General features: G+C 43.1%; 2 protein-coding genes across 2 annotated transcripts; one reads left to right on the forward strand and one right to left on the reverse strand.

The window, feature by feature from the left end:
- Positions 1-6,593: 6,593 nt before the first annotated feature.
- On the reverse strand, positions 6,594-7,818 carry LOC139727514 (uncharacterized). The gene has a single exon (XM_071638489.1). It carries the CDS (start codon positions 7,530-7,532, stop codon positions 6,594-6,596), a length of 939 nt encoding a protein of 312 aa, XP_071494590.1. The 5' UTR covers positions 7,533-7,818.
- Positions 7,819-8,724: 906 nt separating this feature from the next.
- Positions 8,725-16,604, forward strand: LOC139727515 (peroxisomal N(1)-acetyl-spermine/spermidine oxidase-like). Its single transcript, XM_071638490.1, has 6 exons — positions 8,725-8,929; positions 9,692-9,783; positions 12,865-13,571; positions 14,742-14,967; positions 15,466-15,601; positions 16,417-16,604. The coding sequence occupies exons 1-6, from the start codon at positions 8,770-8,772 to the stop codon at positions 16,602-16,604; spliced, it is 1,509 nt and encodes a 502-aa protein (XP_071494591.1). The 5' UTR covers positions 8,725-8,769.
- Positions 16,605-19,642: the final 3,038 nt, after the last annotated feature.

Genomic DNA, 19,642 nt, shown 5'->3' on the forward strand with positions numbered 1-19,642 from the left:
ATTTTTGTTATACACTGTAATATTTTGGGTGAAGGGGCAATTGAAAAAAATGTAGAATTTTCTGTTTATAATTTTTGGTTTTAGGTTGAAATTGGTTTATGATATAGTTGTAAAGATGGGTTTTGATTATTATGATAGGTGGTGGGGGTGGGGATATGGGGCACAGAGCCAAATAATGAATTAAGTTGGTGAAGATTTGATGAGATGATGATGATAATAAGGCTTATGTAATATATGTTTATATAATTTCATCATTTTTTTAACGAGGATTATTGTATTAATATTGTGGAAGATAATTACATCACTGTTATTATTGTAACGCAGAAATAGTAAAAGTATTGATATTTGATTGATTGATTGATATTTGACAGTTTACGTGTGATATGATATGCATATTTTGTGTTGCAATAACGTAAACTCCAATGTTGTTTTTTTGTACCCCATGTATACATGTCTGAACCTGCCATTCGTTTTGAATGAGACGATGGACCTGGTTCTTTTGTATACATGTCATTCTAACAATTCCTTGAACTTAAATAAAGTCATGATTAAACAACATATAATCATGTGAAGTGCATAGTGCCTGTACTAGTATTTCATAGCGAATCAGGTGGAGGAGACCGTTATCAATAAGCGCAAATTGCTTGACTTCGACAACGGCCTCTAATTTTTGAATTCGTGACAAATAGAATTATACTTTTTTTTCGTAACAATTGATATTGCATTTTTTTTCTACAGGGCTATTATAACAAACGAAGTCTATAATACGTTCATCAGATGCATTGCTGCTCCAAACACCCAGAGTAACAAATGGATGGGGTGATCTTGCTTTCTCCGTTATGTACCAAAATCGTGGAATCATGCAGTTGCCTATTCGAGGCAACTGTCATCCACAGAAACATTCAAATCCAAATCCAAAAATCCAATATGTTCTTCTTACACTCTTACGCTTAGTTGCAGTCTATTATGTTCGAAGCAATAATTATTGTATTCTCTATCTGTGATGATGTGTGTTTGTTTGTTTGTTTGCTATTTGTCATGTTTGAACATGTGATATTCGTATAATATACGTATATATAATAGTATAATTATATAACTTTAACTATTTGTTATGTATATATATATATATATATATATGTGTGTGTGTGTGTGTGTGTGTGTGTGTGTGTGTAATAGAAACCTTAATGGCATAAACGTTTCATCCTGGCGGGGAAATGTCTAAGAAGCAAAGCGCAAAAAGGTTATAGTAATCTCATATAAACATGCATCAAAGGAACATAAACCACGTTTTAAATGTCATTCATTTTCAGTACAATTGTAGTTACCTATTGTACTCATACGCACTTACGGTAAACCTAACCAAGGCCGAATATAAAGTAAATCGTAGCTTATTTATGGTTATCGATCGCTATTCATTGAGATTACTGAAAAACCTGAGACGTGGAGCATGACGTGACATGATATTTCATGTATGAAAAGTGCAATGTCCACGATACTACTGTGTATAATATTATAAGACGTTGATTTTAAAAGCCAAGTACCAAGGGGGTAAATATGCTATGTGGATGCTTAATGCACTTTTCATTGACAGTGGAGATACGGATGATGTCTGCTGTGATAATTCTCGCTTTTCTGAAGGGTTCTATTGTAACAGTGGCGGATCCAGGCGGGGCGCCCTTAATCTCACGTGCGCCCCCTTTATTTTGTAAAGTCACCCCCTCTTTACGGAATTACTGGATCGGCCCCTGTGTAGGGCACGTTGAAATTAACAGTCCTGTTACAATACGACATTTCAGCTGTACCATTGCCTGCACAATGCCCGGAATTCAGGTCGTCCCGTTATTTTCCGTGTCAAGCAGAGTTTCGTATCACCACCCTGGTTTACAGTCTCTCACCAGCAGCTCGACGTACGACGCCCCCTCCATGTAAACAAAGATTACACCATGGACCTGAAAGGTGTTATACATGCATAAAATGTGCAGAGTGGACAGGAACTTTTCATGCAGAGCTCGAGCGGTGAGTACTAAACACTTGCGTAACTGGTAGATGAGACCGTTAATGTATAGCCAAGCGGAGTTGAAGTTCCATTCATATATTTCATGGAGCGTGGTGTATATTGTAGTCGGTTGTGCTTGCGATATTCATACAGACTAGTTATAGTGTATGTTATGCACATGTCCGCGGTCTGTATACGGTATATGGCCATGGAGCTAGTACAGTAGCTTCGTGGTATGACACGAGTCTTTCTTCATGCGCTCAACTGATTTTCTCACGTTGTGTCGCTCATAGATTTTACATATCGGAGAAGAACAAGTGCGCTTTGAAAAGTTATACAGATAGTGGTAAATAACCTAGATACGTAAAGTCGTAACCATCATGCTTAACCCCTAATTGTCATGAGAGTATCACCTGCGAAAGTATAGGTCTATCTAGCTTTCAGTAGAACATCAGAGTATACTTTTACACGCACGGCAGTTGTTAACTTACAACTTAAGGGTCTTGAAGGGATTTCGTAGTAGGATGTTAATAGAACGTAGAAAATGTATCCTTCTACTCACCATTCGTTGATTTTATAACACAATATCTCCCGTGCTGCCGAGCTGCGCCTGGAGTCGATGCTGTTGCAGGAAATGGTCCTCCAATTGAGAGTTCAGTTATTGCACTTTCCCGTTTGGTATATACACAAAAACATAACGCGACACACAGTATAATTTCAGTAAATAAGGCGAAGTAGCACAATGTAGAATGCTCCAGAAGACGGCGAAGTTAGAGAGGGAAAATAGAGATAGACAGATTGAGAGAGAGAGAGAAGTTCGCGAGTCCGATGTTTGATGATGAAGTTTGGCGAGTTGACAACTTGGCGTTTTCGTGCTTTCACGTCGAAAGCTGGTCAAGAAGTGTCGTGTGCGTGAAAAGTTGATTTTTGTGAATGGAGAGTTGTAACACGCGTGCGAAACTTCTTCGAGAAGTGGAGCGAAGAAAGAAGGAGATTGGTTAGAAATGATGTCCATCTCGCGTTGTCATGGTGACCGTAGGAGTGACCGGAGGTGAAGTTACGCTGTTCGCGAGGAATGTGACAGATGATAATATATGAGTGCTCGCGATACGGAGGGCCAGAGCGGTCGTAAAAATGTGCTTGTATTACGCCGTAGAGTGACCACTAGCGGATATGGTCAGCGAGTGGACGAAAACAATTCTTAGTAGTGCGAGAAAATGAAAGTGTGACTCATTGTGCTGCTACAAGTAGCTCCCCCCTAGATTGCTGCGAAATGAGATGCAGGAGCAATCGATGAGTGTAAAAAAATAGAGTAGAATGTTCGCAGGTGAGCGAGAGTAACAAAATAATATGTACAATGACTTAGAAAACAACAAGCTGGATTCGTAAGAAACAAAATTGTCTCTTCAACCGTTATCACAGTAGTCGACGTATTTTGTGGGAAATCGCACGTGACGACCGGAGCGTGTTTTCTTGATTTCCGTGGTCGTTTGGTTGGAGAGTGAGGTGGGGGTGCGAGGTGGGTTGGAAGGGGGCGTGGCAGGGTGTGTCGTGCGTTGAGTGTTTGTAGTCACGGGTGGTCGTGTGGTGCGGCGAGGCAATGGCTCGGGAATGATGTCCGTTTCTATGAATGCTGGTTTCAAGCGGTCGATGCTGACGGTGTCGTGTTTGCCGTGGTAGTCGATCACGAAAAACTTGTCAGCACGCCGAATGACTGGAAAGGGACCTCTGTATGGGTGTTGTAGTGGTTTTCTCACGGTGTCATCGCGAATGAAAACATGTGTAGATGTGTTGAGGTCGTTGTGTATGAATGTCGGTTTGTGTTGAGTGCGTGTTGATGGCGGGTGCATGTCCTGCATGAACTTACGTAGACGTTGGACGTAGTCGGAAGGGTCGATGTCCGTCGTGGTCTGTTCGTGCTTGGTGATGCACTGGCCTGGTAGTCGTAGCGTTGTTCCATAGACAAGCTCTGCAGCTGAGCAGCCTATGTCTGTCTTCACTGCGGTCCGAATGCCGAGGAGAACGAGTGGTAGTGTCTCGGTCCATTTGGCGTGGTCGTGTGCCATGAGAGAGGCTTTGAGTTGACGATGCAGGCGTTCGACGAGGCCGTTCGATGTCGGATGGTATGCCGTTGTGCGAATGCGAGTGGATCCGAGTTGCGTAGTGAGAGCGTTGAAGAGATTGGATTCAAATTGGCGACCTCTGTCTGTTGTGATGGTCGATGGTGCGCCAAATCGTGCGACCCAGTGAGTGACGAAGACTCGAGCGACTGTTTCGGCTGTGATGTCGCTCATGGGGAAGGCTTCTGGCCATCGCGTGAATCGATCGACACATGTGAGGAGGTATGTGTGACCGTTGGATGTAGGGAGTGGGCCGACGATGTCGATGTGTACGTGGTCGAATCGTGCATCGGGCGATGAGAAAGTGCCGAGGGGTGCTTTGTTGTGGCGATGAATTTTGCTGCGTTGGCACTGTAGACATGTTTTGGCCCATGAACGAACGTCACGATTGATGCCGTTCCAAACAAATCTGTCAGTGACCAGTTTCTGCGTTGCTCTTACTCCTGGATGAGAGAGTTGATGAAGGGAGTGAAAGATTGCCTTGCGATGAGGGGCTGGGATGTATGGACGAGGAAATCCAGTTGACAAATCACATAATATCGTGCGGTCTGATGAGGGGATTGGCACTGGTGAGAGTTTGAGTGAACTGTCAGTCGTGAGTCGTTTGAGTTCCTCGTCGTGCTCTTGGGCGAGGGCAATGATGTTGAAGTCGATGGGGGTAGTGCTTACATTGTTGATGAAAGCTCGAGAGAGTGCGTCAGCAGCTGTGTTCCGTTTGCCTGAGATGTGGCGGATGTCGGTCGTGAACTGGGAAATGAAGTCGAGCTGACGAATTTCTCGTGGCGAGTATCTGTCGGGACGGCCGTGGAGAGAGTGGGTGAGAGGCTTGTGGTCGGTGTACACGATGAATTGTCTTCCCTCGAGCATGTGACGGAAGTGTTTGATGCACAGGTAGACGGCGAGCAGCTCTCGTCCAAACGCACTGTAGCGAGTTTCAGCTGGCTGTAGTCGTTTAGAAAAAAACGTGAGAGGTTGCCATGTACCGTCGATGCATTGCTGGAGTACACCGCCGACGCCGACGTCCGACGCGTCTGTGAGGAGACAGATGGGTGCATCCATCTGCGGGTGAACAAGCATGGTGGCTTGTGAAAGCGCTGCTTTGACTGCATGGAATGAGGAAAGTTCGTCGTCGCTGAGCGAGATGGGCTGATTTTTCCTTTTAGCATTTTTCAACTTGTCGGTGAGTGGTTGCATTAAATCAGCGCATCGAGGGAGAAATCTCCGGTAGAAGTTGACGAGACCTAGAAATTCTCGCAGCTTGCGAAGTGAAGTAGGGGTTGGGAGGTCTTGAATTGCTTTGATCTTGTCTGGCAGAGGAGAGATGCCGTGGTGATCGACAACGTGGCCGAGGAAGTGGAGGGATGGCACGCCGAGTTGGCATTTGGCTGGGTTGATGACGATGCCATACTCAGAGAAGCGTGAAAACACAATGTTCAGGTGTTTTTCGTGTTCCTCGTGTGAGCAGCTTGCGACAAGGACGTCGTCCACGTACGCGTAGGCGAATGGAAGCCCACGCAGTACTTCGTCCATGAAGCGTTGAAAGGTCTGCGCTGCGTTGCGAAGTCCAAAAGGCATGCGAGCATATTCAAACAGACCGAAGGGCGTGGTGATGGCGGTTTTGTGAACGTCAGCCGGATGAACGGGAATTTGATGGTACGCCTTAACGAGGTCGAGTTTGGAAAATACTGTCATGCCATCAAGATTTGCTGCAAAGTCTTGTAGGTGGGGAATGGGGTAACGATCGGGGACTGTTTGTCGGTTGAGGGCGCGGTAATCGCCACATGGTCGCCAATCGCCGGAGGTCTTTTTCGGCACCATGTGGAGGGGCGAAGACCAGTGGCTTTTCGATTGCGTGACGATGCCGAGCTCGAGCATGTGGTTAAATTCCTCTCTAGCTGCTTCGAGGCGGTCTGATGCGAGCCGGCGTGGTCGAGCGGAGACGGGGGGACCTCGAGTCTCAATGTGATGGGTGACTGAGTGTTTGACGCTCGCCGGTGTGTATACTGGTTGTGTGATTGATGGATGTTGCTGAATTAGGGCGTCGAAGCGAGTGCCGGTGGAGCGTAGCATTTTGAGACTGAGGGACGTTGCCGACGGTTCGGTGACGACGCCGCTGACTGAAAGATTAGTGGTTCCATCTATCAGTTTGTGTCGCTTGACGTCGACTAGCAGACCGAAATGCCGTAGGAAGTCGGCTCCTAATATGGGTGTGGGCACGTCTGCGAGTACGAAAATCCATCGACACACGCGTCGCAGTCCGAGATTTAGCGTTAGGGAGCGTTCGCCGTATGTCGTGATTTGTGACTGGTTTGCGGCCTGTAGTTTGATTGTGTTTGATTGCACTCGCCTCTCAGCCGGGGAAGGGGGAAGAACACTGACTTCCGCGCCGGTGTCGACGAGGAACTGCGTGCCGGTGTTCTTGTCCGAAATGTAGAAGAGGCGACTGTGTGAGTGTGAACCAGCGCTGCTTGTCGCCATTAGGCGCTGGCTTGCTCGTTTCCCTGGGTCGTGGCAGCGGGCGGTTGATGAGCGGAAGACGGTTGTCGTCGACAAGGTGGTTGACAACGGCGAGCGTTCTCTCCGTAGGTTTGATGGTACCAGCACTCACCATTGTCTGAAGCAGGCGTCTGAGCAGGTACGGCAGGGCTGCTACCACGCGAGGTATGCTGTCGGTTTCTGCGTGTGGCCGACCGACCTCGACTACGGCTCCGCTCACGGTTACGAAGCTGCATTGTTAGAGTTTCCACCTGCATTGTTAAACGGTGTATTTGGTCCTGGAGGTGTTGATTGGGCGTGGGTGTTGTTTGGGGTGGGGCTGCCATGGCATTGACAAAACTAGGCGCTGTGACGGCTAGGATGCGGTCGGCGAGCTCCGCTAACTGTGTGACAGTCAGCGAATCGCTAGACGATGCCAGTATTTGTTGCACGTTTGTCGGCATGCGCTGGACGAACAGCTGCCGAAGAATGCTGTCTTCGAGCACGCGATCACCAAGCAGCTGTTTCATCCGACGGAGGAGTTGGGTCGGCTTCCTATCCCCCAGTTCTTCCTCCGTCAAGAGCTGCTGTAGTCTACGCTGCTCCGTCTCGGATGTCCGCGCGACGAGTGCTGTCTTCAGCGTGGTGTATGGCTGTGCGGCAGGCTTTGTGATGAGGAGATCGCGCACCTCCTGGGCGATGTCGGGGGAAAGAGAAGAAACCACATAGGCATATTTTGAGTCTTCCTTGGTAATGCGGCGAGTTGTGAATTGGGCCTCAACCTGCGCGAACCACACCAACGGGTCTTGTGGCCAGTAGGGCGGCAGCTTTATGTTTGCTACGGCGGCGTTATCGACAGCGATGTCAGTGGATGGTTTCGAAGTCGCGTCATCAATCGGGGGCTGAACGGGCTCAACAGGCGCTTGCGAGGGGTCGGTCATAGTGGCGGGGAGATGAATTAGATCACGTCGGGGTCACCAGTGAAGGGATTTCGTAGTAGGATGTTAATAGAACGTAGAAAATGTATCCTTCTACTCACCATTCGTTGATTTTATAACACAATATCTCCCGTGCTGCCGAGCTGCGCCTGGAGTCGATGCTGTTGCAGGAAATGGTCCTCCAATTGAGAGTTCAGTTATTGCACTTTCCCGTTTGGTATATACACAAAAACATAACGCGACACACAGTATAATTTCAGTAAATAAGGCGAAGTAGCACAATGTAGAATGCTCCAGAAGACGGCGAAGTTAGAGAGGGAAAATAGAGATAGACAGATTGAGAGAGAGAGAGAAGTTCGCGAGTCCGATGTTTGATGATGAAGTTTGGCGAGTTGACAACTTGGCGTTTTCGTGCTTTCACGTCGAAAGCTGGTCAAGAAGTGTCGTGTGCGTGAAAAGTTGATTTTTGTGAATGGAGAGTTGTAACACGCGTGCGAAACTTCTTCGAGAAGTGGAGCGAAGAAAGAAGGAGATTGGTTAGAAATGATGTCCATCTCGCGTTGTCATGGTGACCGTAGGAGTGACCGGAGGTGAAGTTACGCTGTTCGCGAGGAATGTGACAGATGATAATATATGAGTGCTCGCGATACGGAGGGCCAGAGCGGTCGTAAAAATGTGCTTGTATTACGCCGTAGAGTGACCACTAGCGGATATGGTCAGCGAGTGGACGAAAACAATTCTTAGTAGTGCGAGAAAATGAAAGTGTGACTCATTGTGCTGCTACAGTCTTGAGACCAATACTGAGTATTGATTGGGAGAAGGTTTACCATCAGTTCTGTCACATTATCTGTATAGGGTACCTTTATGTTGAGTGTCAGCGTGTTCGCACATAGCCTTTTGCCAAGGCTCTATTGCGGTATAAGGTCGTGAGAGAATGGGGCGACAGAAGTGAGAGAGGCAAGCTTGATTCAGCTGGACTCGCTTTGCTAGCCCGTTATGGCCATCATATAGCTATACAGGCCTTGTCAAAAGGCTACTAGTTCGCACATTACTGCGCTGTTGCGCAAGCAAATACATGAATAGACACTCCCCCACTCCACCTTCAGAAACAAAGCTTGCTGCGCAGGCACATTTATTATGCCTTATGTCACAGCGAGTCTCGATATGTTTCTTCACATTTCGTGGTGTTCTACTCTATCGACTAGGTGTATAGCTGGGAAGCTCGGACGCCATAACAGCAATGGCATCACCTGCTCCCAATCCCCGTGTGGTGGTAGTCGGAGCCGGTATGGCCGGGCTGGCGGCTGCGGTCGAGTTGACAAGATCAAGAACATGCGAGGTGATTGTTTTGGAGGCAATGGACAGTCCAGGGGGACGAATACAGACCATCAAGGGATTCGGTGAGTATAGTTTCTAATCCCCGAAAAAAAAAAAATCGTCCGAATCTCTATGATAGTCAACAAGGAACTGCAACCGTATTGCGCAATGTCAGTGCTTTGGAGTATCTGACATATTATTTACGGTGTTCTCTGTACTATAAGAAAACGCGAAACAGGACGGATGAGAGAGAGAGGTCCTCCTTAAAACCTATGAACTTGATATCTAGAATACAAAGAAAGGGGACAATAACTGATAGCTCCCATGATAGTAACGATGCCCTTCCCGATTTCGTCATCCAGTGTCCATAATTGTACTCAGGGCTCGACATTAGCAGTGGCCCGGGCCAGGGGCCAACTAAAAGTTGATGTCGGGCCACCAAATTTTCAAAAAAGTTATCTTTCGGTGGCCAGATCGAGCGACAAAGATTCAAAATAGACTGATGTGTTTCCTTTTATTTAAGGCCGATACAGGGGAAAAAATGAGTGTCAAGCCCTGATATACATCTATATCTTATTTCATATGTTTTATCTATATCTTCTTTTTATGTAATATATTATGTAATTATGTATATATATATATATATATATATATGTATATATATATATATATCATATCTTCTTTTGGTGAAATTCATCATTATATATCTTAAACAAAGTACGCCTACATTGTAAATGCAAAAACTCCATAAGAAGGAAATTCTTTATACATCATTTCTCCCGTCTACGCGGCAGTTTAATTGTAATTGTTGTGTCCTGTGTATACTAATTTCCGTCTTTGTATAGGTGAACGTGTTGTGGAGCTTGGGGCAAACTGGCTTCATGGAACGAGAGGAAATCCATTATATAAACTCGCCAAGAAACACAACTTATTATCGGTAAGCAAAATAGGAAGGACAGATCGGGAGTATGGCACATACACATATCTGCTACATAATGTTATAGTAGACGTTTAAGTGCTCTACGCACCGTACCGCTGAGTACGGATTCCATGTGACACGCGTGTTATGATCGTGTGATCAGCTTAATTACCTCTCGAGGGTAATTACTCCCCGGCTAAAAATTGGTGGGTAATAAGGTAAAAGTAAAGATTAGGGTTAGGGTTAGGGTATAGAGTTTGTGTATAACTTATGGTTAGGGTGTAAAGTTTGTGTTATGTTAAGGATAAGTTTAGGATTTGGATTAGGGTTAGGGTCAGGGAAGGGTCCAGGGTAGGCTCTAATTGCCCAGGGTGTAATTGCCCTAGACCCGTTATGATTGCCATATCTTAAAAGTAAGTCCACACTCGCTCAGAACAAGATTGTCAGATTCGGGTGACTTTCTTTCTTCCTGCAATATGTTATTTTCTTCAGGAGTCTTATTGCCGTTTTTCGGTTTTACTTCTCATTCATGCTACCCATCTTGCCAGGTTGTTGTTATCAGGGATCAAGGAGAACTTAGTTTTAGTCTCTCACGAATGTTTTGCAGTTCCTGACCAGTCGTCTGTTATTAACATGATATTGTGTAACACAATTCAATCTATCTCGCTAGAGGAGACTTCGCCGCGACTGCTTCGAATCGTGCGACTTGAAAGGCCAAAAATTGGTCGCCGTCTCCGGTAGGTCACCAATGGGCTTCCGTACTGAAGTCGAGGAGACATCTCGGAGACCTCGCGAAGAACATTAGCCCAAGCGACTTGGCCGCTACTATAGAAGGAGGCGTCGTGGAGACGTCTCTGCGACCGGCTGGAGACTTGAAGAGGGTCTCCAAAACCTTCCGGAGACTCGACTATATTCCAGGAGAAGTCGTGATGACGCCTCGGCGACCACTCCACGACCAGGAGTACTCGAGTCACTACAAGGTCGCACAGTCTCCAGCCCAATGAGATACCCACTTTGATAAGTTTCATTCCTATGACACATGCAACACGCATGCGCAATGACACATTGGAAACGGAATGACATATCGCTCGCCGATCACGTGCATGGATTAGTTGCATGGCACACCCCCTCCGCGCATGAATGGATGCATGGAAACCTACCCGGAGAAGGTTTTTCGTTGTGTGTCTGTTACGATGGTACCCTCGCACTCCCCTAAGGTTTTTATTTCTCGATGTGAGGAATTTTGTTCTCCGGACATTGCCCCGACGTTTTCGGGGTAAGGTCTGTTCAAACAGCGTTTTATTATTGACATCACCTGTTGTATAAATGATGATCTCTACTATATACCATGCGCTTAATACAGGTGTAAGTACCAACATTCTTTATGAATGTAAATACCACGCTCCGACGGAAAGCGAAACATTTGATCGTCCACGGTACCCATGGACAGCCGAGCTGAGAATTGCATAGACGCTAGCAGAACCAAGCAGGACATCAACGGAGATCGATGGCGCCGCGCCGGTGGGATGATTACACCGTCTCCTTCACGAGCAACCTACTCCAGCCGTGCAACTAACTAACTAACTATTTAGCTAACTAACTAACTAAATAAATAAATAAATAAATAAATAAATAGGTTAATTGATAAACCCATTCATAGATGCATACATTAAAAAATCAAAACGAACATTAATTAAAAAATAAAGAAATAAAAAAATGGACCTTACAAGACGTTTAGCCCGAATTGCTCCGACAAAAGGAAAAAAAATCAAACCGTTTTTTAATGGACATTTTAAAACAAAGTTTCACATTCTCAGTATCAATTCACAAAATATCAGATAAGTTGCATAAAACAAAAATATTTTGATAAATAGTTCATGCCATTCCTCCTCGATTTCTTATCAATTAACCCGTGCTAAATCCGCCTGATTTCGATGAACCGCTTCACATAATAAGGCTTCTCTACTTGCGTTAGGCTCAACATGTTATTTGCAGCACCCTTCAGCTTATTGTGCAGTCTCTTTTTCTTGCCGATAGAAATAGCTTTCCAGGATATCTGTTTTATTTGAAACAAAGGTATATTTGTACTTCCCGGGCCAGTGAGTGCAATGTATTTGAAAGAATGAAACGCTAGCGATAAATACATTAATTTGACTGTGTGCTCTGAGTCTCAGTTCAGTATACTCGGGGCTTACAATTATTCTTGTTGGCTGAGTTCAAAGTCCTGTTCAGAAGGACGCTGTAAATTTCGTATTGTTACAAACTATAATACCTACAGTGATCTACATGCCTAAAATAGAACGTGTACATGAGCCGAATGTACCTAATTGGTCTCGTCTGTTGACTATAGCCCCTGAAGTCTCGGCCTTAACTTAGGATTGTAAAACCAGGGAAGTGAGTCTCACCTCCCTGGTAAAACTAAGTATTAGTTGCTCACCATTGGATACGCGTTCAAAGAATAGTGCCCTATATGACTCTCCTGGCATTTCTTAGTCCAAATATTTATTTACAAGGATGTGACGACGTTAAAATGCTTTCATTATTTACTTTTACAGTGCATGTGTGTGTGTGTGTGTGTGTGTGTTGTGCTGGGGGGGGGGGTGGCATGTGACGGTCCACTGCATCTTTTGAACGAATGACGTTGACTGTCCTACGGCACTAGATGAGAAGACTTATACATTTCAGAACGTCATTCTGAACTGCAGTATGGAAGAAAGAATTAGGAGAATTCCACAAAATTTATTTTTTCACGGAAAGTGCATCATTCATCTATTTTTTCTGTTAAGGGCAATAGCATTATTCTTCCTCCTTTCTAAAAGAGTGCTCTTTCATTATGCTACCTATTAATGTAAAAATATGTTGAAGTTTCTTGATATTATTTCCTTGATATTGTAGTCCAGAATGACGCCATGAACTGTAGAAGTCTCTTTATCCATCGATGACGGCACCAAAACTTTAAAATGTCATAACTTTTGAACGCATTGTCCGATTTTCCTCAAGCGTGCACTGATGTGTTCTACTACATTGATTGCTGAGCTGGTTTCTCATAGTTCATTACATTCATAATTATTTGGGTTTCGGTTTACTTCAACTTCACAGCAGGATAAGGTCTCTCGCGCCCTCAACGACGACAGTGCCATCTGGTTCCGGTATGATGATAACGGTAACGAACATTATCAAACCGAAGATGGGGAAAGCATCGATCCCAAAGTGGTCCGGGATGTCAAGAGGATGTACGCCGAGGTGCAGGAAGAGTTTGACAGTATCGATCCGGAAGCCTTGGACCCAGGGGAGAGTTTTCGGGATGTCATGCTGCGGGAATTCACGCAGAGACTGGAGAAAATAGAGATGCATTCCAAGAAGCTCCTGGACCAGTACTGGGTTGTCTTTGAATTCTGCTGCCGGATGGAGTGTATGGACCTGGGCTCCTACGATCTGCACGAAGTGCAGTTTCGTAGCGCGCTGCAGTACGAGGAGCTGGAAGGCTTCTACTACACCACCTTGGGAGAAGAGGGTTACCAAGGAGTTATTTCCAAGCTTCTTGAAGACATCCCTGAATCAAGCATCCTCTATAACACTCCCGTTGCTAGGATACAATACCAGACATGTGGTGATAATGGCAAAGAATCAGTGGTTGTGCATGCGGAAGACGGAAGAACGTTCGAATGCAGTCACGTCATAGTGACATCATCTGTGGGGTTCTTGAAAGAAAATCTTGGCGCTTTTTTTGACCCTCCTCTCCCTAAAGATAAGCAACAGGTGTTGAGGTCATTACCTTTTGGTACGGTCAACAAGATTTTCCTCAAGTAAGTTTGCAACAGAAATTCTTTACATCTCTCTCAATTGCTAATTTCTATTTTTTTGTGACGTAATATCCCACGTAACGATGAAAAGTCAGCTTCTTTGCTAAGTTTCCTAACCTTCCCAAAGTAAGGAATTTTGGGTAGAAAATAGAAATTAAAAGGATGAAAAACAATAAAAAGCATAATGTCGGTATGTCTCAGATAGGGATATACTTCCTTAGGTTTAAAATTATCCAAATGAAGGAACATTTGAGAAAAAAAAAGATATTCTCAGTGAATTATGATGAATTGACATTTTTTGGCACGTTTCAAGAAAGTTACATCAGTTTGAATGCAAGGAAACCATCTAACTCGATTGTCGTTTTGGGCATAGACGATATCGTATGCACTCCTCAGCTTTGTCAAGGGATTTTAGTAGAAACATTGGTTTGAAAACAACAACAACAACAATAACAACAACAACAACAACAAAACCTTGTACGTTTCGTTCGTCAAAAGACCAAAGGATGATTGGTCATATACGTAATTTGAAATTATCTGAATGAATATGGAGCAGTCATGAAAAGACTATACACCTTTGATGGAAACGTGAAATTCAGTGACGTTCCACATACACAGCAAGTTGGGTGCATATTAAGCAAGATACATCGCGGTCACTTGACTAGCAACTAATTCAGGGGACTTGAATAGGAATGGGGAATGAAAGTGGACAGGTGTTTTTTTCTCATTCTCCGATATTCTTGAAGTTTTCTGATTGAAAATATATTCCTTTCGTATAATGTACGCTCTTTTACTGTTTTAGGCAGTGTTGCGTTCACGTTTTACGTATTTCCTTCCCTGTAAAAGCTTAAAGTATTCATATTTTTGTGATGAGTGATATCCAAGGCATTCGATATCGCTATTCACTGTGTGCTGCAAGACATTGACGCCTACAATAGAGATGTTTGCTTATTACTTATGAAAAATGTGTGTTAGTAGACACCCTTTTTGCAACCCGGCCTTGTAGTATTTCTCAAAGCATATTTCTCTTCGCGAAAGATCATTGAAATATATTTCCGAATAAAAACTTGACAAACAAATTAACCAACATACATCGAAGACGCGGACATGTTTCACCTACTCTATTAGAATCATACAATTGCCCTGAACATTTCAATCGTACACGTTGTTCAGATACGACAAGCCTTTCTGGACGTCCGAAGAGTTTGGGGTGCAGCTGATGTGGAGGGAGCCCTCTACGGAGATTTCGGAAAGGGACGAAGAGGCAGAGAAGGCGGTATTCTACCGCACACTGGTCGGATTCGACGCAGAGGAAAAGAACAGCGACATCTTGCTTGGCTGGACCTACGGCAAAGGGGCGGAGTTTATGGAGACGCTTAGTGATGAAGAATTGGGCAAGGTATTACTAAACGTCATAACGTCGCGCTGGAAATCAGTAAAACAGACATTGATTTCACTGAGTGTCAGGTTGCGTATGTCCATTAACCTAAAGAAGGTTTCGCACTGCACAACATTAAGTTGCTTGATTAGAAAAAGCATACAAAGTTCCGTTGCTAATGTTTAGATCAATACTGCATTATTTTATTTTTCTGTTTGGATTTTGGTTCGCTTATAAACTTCATTCAGTTTTGTAAAGACTGGACGTCACAACTGAGCTTGACAAATCGGAACTTTCGACTTTCATTATTTTACAAATGCATTTGTATTTGAAACCACTACAAAATAGAAACAACCTATATCGGATCTCCAACATCCCATATCATTCCTCTTTTACCCATGGGAAAGGAAAGTTTTGGCCATCACATTAATTCAATCGCCTGATTCTCAGGAATAAGTCAGAAGAAGAGTATGTAAGAAAGGCGGTGCATTCAGCGAGATTCTTTCGTTTATATTTCAGCGCTGCACGTCACTTCTCAGGCAGTTCCTTGGCGATCCTACCATTCCGGAACCCGCCTCTGTTATGTGCAGTCGTTGGCATAGCAACCGATATCAGCGCGGTTCGTATGCGGCCTTTTTCTCGCTACATTCGTCCTGTACAAATCATGACATCATGAATGCACCGGTGTATGGCTCGAGCACTGAAGGAAAAGAGAAGGTAATGACGCCACCGTATTCCCATTGTGACGTCAGACTGTGAAGACGGCGAAAAATGATAGCTCAAGAAGGATTGACTTTAAGGCGATGCTCTTGGGTTCCATTTGATAAAATACAGTGTGTTATATATATTATATCATAGGATAGCAACTTTTGCTGGAATAGAAGCTTCCCGGAGGAATAGTCAGTTAGAACACCTCCCTCATGGTTAGAAAGCAGGGTTCTTGTCATTACTATATGATACTTGCCATTAATTGCAGGAAAAGTTACAATCAGAACTTTTTATCTTAATGAAATGGGACATGGAGTCGTATGATTATGATATATTTATATTCATATTCCTACATTGTGTTAAATATAATCATGATGTTGGGCTTATGATAAATCTTATCGTCATAGTTCATACTATAGTAACAAACGATGATTTACGGCGGATGATAGTTGACAGGCAAAACTGACCAGTGCCTTTTTGGCTTGAGGGAAAACAATCCATTGATACATTGATGGAAAAAAAATGTACAGTAATATTCCATTCTGGAATAACGTTTAACGCTGTGTCAAATAGTATGCCAGTCCTCTTTACTTATCATTTACAATTATCTATATAGATGCAATATTTATTTGCATAGGGAGCATTTCAGTTATTCTTCAAATAAAACTCTCGGCAGAGCTGGTTTATAATTATGACTGTAATGTTTTGCTGTGTTCTTCGTTTTTTCATGAAAAAGAAGTGATATAATTCTTATCTTTTGAGACTCGAACCCGTGGCCTCTTCCTCGTCCAATGCAGGTTCCTATCCTTTGCTTCGCTGGAGAGGCATTCCACAAAATCTACTTCTCCACAACCCACGGGGCCTTTCTGTCAGGACGAGACCAAGCCCGAGCCCTGATAAAATACCTCTCTCGTCGCCATGGAAACACGTCCAAATGTTTGCTGAACTGAGACATCTATAGTCGTAATGCTGGTGATATGATAGCACTGCTACCGTTTCTCCTATATACAACTACACATACTATTACTACTGCATCTACATCTACTTCGCATTATTCTGCTTCAGATATTACTACTACTACTGCTGCTGCTGCTGCTGCTGCTGCTATACTACTACTACTGCTGTCATTACAACAACATCTACTACGTTTGCTACTACTACTACTACTACTACTACTACAATTGTATATACAACTAACGAACTACTACTACCCTAGTACTACTACTACTACACTGCTATACTACTACTACTACTACTACTACTACTGCTGCTGCTACATACTACTATACTACTACTATACTGCAGTGTCTTATCTGCCTAATTATAATGCCGCAATAATGATTGATGAAATGACTGAGGAGGTATACGAATTCCAGCATTCCTCATATTGTTTTAAAACATTCTGTAATCTTGCGTCCGATCTACGCGAATCATTATTATCACCTATCGGAGTGCTGCAAGAGCTTGCTAATGTGATATGACTCATCACAAGGCCTAAATATGCATTTGGTTTTATTCAGCTTTATGTTGATTTTAACTGTAAATGACTGATTTCACACTGTGCATGTATGTAAATTGTTTTGGGTAGTCGGGGGGGGGGGTGTAGATATTATGATAAAATGTTAGTGGATGTTATACGTTAATTATTTTGTCTTCAACGATGAGGAAGCACTACCTTCTCATCGAGAACGAGATCAAATCGTGCCACGAACCTGAAGTGAAAGCGAAAGGTGGCTTGGTAGCGGAAAAGTATGACATTTCTGCAGCAGTTTGCATACGGAAAGTGGCAGTACATGTATAATTTTGACTCTTATGTTACAAGTCATTTCAAGTATCGTCAAGCAGGCCGTTGCTATTATGGTTGTTGTTTTTGCACAATAAGGGATAAACTGACAAGCTCTGCTCAGGGAGGAGGTGGGCGGATTCCCATTTTGAGGAAGGCAATTAACGCCTTTCTTTATTTTAGAGAGACTATATACATAACAATGAATCAGGGAAGCCTATAATACGACGATTTTATAAAGAATCATAAAACACGCGCAACTGTGACTATTGAAACCATGAGTTTTCTCATTATGGACCAGGATTTAAGCTGAATCCCACCCCTTGCGAATTTCAAAAGTGATTTGAAAACAAGCTGGTCCACTTAGAAAGCAAACACTAAAGAATCTATAATTATTCTTTGATATGTTTCCTTGTAAACGCATATCTGTGCAGTAATGAATCATTTTATTTTGCGAGATCTTCGACACTCTATAAAACTAAAAGAAAGCCCTCTATGGGATAAATGTAGACATCGCATGACGGCCTTCATGAGATCTCATTATCCGTTTAATGAGGTCTGTTTGAAAGGTTCCGAAACACATTACTTGAGTCATTACTGAAAGCGTATACTTCCACGGTCTTGTTTCTAGTTATTATTTTATCCTTTATACGATTTGTATTCAGTGGCCTCTATATCACTCCAATATGATTTGTGATGCGTGGACCAAAGATTCATCCGCTTAAGGAAAATAGCATCGAAAAGCCACGAATGCAATGTAAATCAAGACGGTTTTATGAAAAATCAATGTAATGTTATTAAAAAGAAAGAACGTTTGAAATTTGCGTTACGTTCGATCCACCCACCTATACCTCAAGAAAGACAGTCATTATAGCATTATCAATGACGTCTATAAAACTATCAACTCAAGAAGACCTGGCGCCAACCGTTCCTTCAAAAGCTAATGTCTTTAAATTAGGATTTTATGTGCATGATTTCCTCCTGTATATTGTGTCTATTAGTACCAATGACCCTCATAGGATATTGTATAATATTTGTTTGTAGAGTAAATGTGAAATTTGAATTGACAGCGAGATATGTTTTTATTCATGTAGGTATATAGGCCTACGTTCATAAGTACGTTTATCATAATGTAGAAATTGTGATGTATGCAATTTGGCAAAGTGTAATGTATGTATTATAATGAAAGAATGCAAACAATCATATATATATATTTTTAAATCAGATTTGAAAGACACGTGACGTCATCCTGCTTAAACCGCGTAGATTTTCTCTTCATTTTGTTTTCTAATCGTACAGTACTAATGTTATACTTCTTGTCATTTGAAGATTAAAGATAGGACATGTACCTTTATGGAAGACCCTGGGGTATCAACCAAGTTATTCCTGTACCGCAGCATGCCAATTGAAAATAGCTCTCTTCGAGTTCGGGAAGCTGATCGGTTAAAGGTCGTATATCCCTTTTAATTTGCAAACGTTACGAAATTTGCATGGCTAAAGAATAATGTCTACCAACATATATGAAATCCTGCTGTAATGTATCTCAGAGTATTTTTTTTCTTTGTTGTTGTTGTTTTTTTTTAATGAAAACCAGCCCCACGTCACTAGAAAATACACTTCCTTTTTGTTCGGAGAATAATTATGGTCTTTTTTTTTTCGCGGTCCGGAGAAATTAACTGGAAATCTATAGTGTTGTTTCTCCTTCATCATAATGACGTTTCCAGATTTATTATTCTGAGAAAAGGTCTGTATGAACTACCACTAAAATATACCAGCTTATGCAAAGGAATCCGACTTTCATGGTTGCAAAAGGGACATGCGAACTTTAAGACCACGTGGATGTATAAGGTCCAAGTCCCGACCCGGCAATGGTGCCCTTCGGCATGCAGGGAACGTTATCGTCGTTGCCCGTCTTTCGGATCTCATCGGTCCCGTGTGTGTACAGCAAGAGAGAATCTATACCTCAATGCAAGTAAAAGAGAATCTTATACTTCACTTCTCTTATATAAATGGCGGAAACGCTCTGAGAAGAATATGTTCAAGTTTGCACCTTTACGGGTGCAGCTTTGCACCTTTCAGAGCAGAATGGGAGCACTTGTAAAGGTGCAAAAGCTTCTGGTCTGAAAGATGCAAAGTTGCAACCCGTAAAGGTTCGGAATTCTTCCAGTGTGAGTCTCGTAAAGGTGCAAAGTTGGGCCTATTTTT

The sequence above is a fragment of the Diadema antillarum genome, unplaced genomic scaffold (genome assembly GCF_040938485.1).
Source record: "Diadema antillarum isolate AM-2024a unplaced genomic scaffold, OU_Dant_1.0 seq00000135_RagTag, whole genome shotgun sequence".
NCBI classification, from domain to species: Eukaryota; Metazoa; Echinodermata; class Echinoidea; order Diadematoida; family Diadematidae; genus Diadema; species Diadema antillarum.

Bases quoted from the DNA above. Each gene is read 5' to 3' on its own strand.
- LOC139727514 (XM_071638489.1), bottom strand. From the start codon at position 7,532: ATGACCGACCCCTCGCAAGCGCCTGTTGAGCCCGTTCAGCCCCCGATT.
- LOC139727515 (XM_071638490.1), top strand. From the start codon at position 8,770: ATGGCATCACCTGCTCCCAATCCCCGTGTGGTGGTAGTCGGAGCCGGT. The intron at 8,930-9,691 runs GTGAGTATAGTT...GTCTTTGTATAG, and splicing joins ACAGACCATCAAGGGATTCG to GTGAACGTGTTGTGGAGCTT. The intron at 13,572-14,741 runs GTAAGTTTGCAA...CACGTTGTTCAG, and splicing joins GTCAACAAGATTTTCCTCAA to ATACGACAAGCCTTTCTGGA.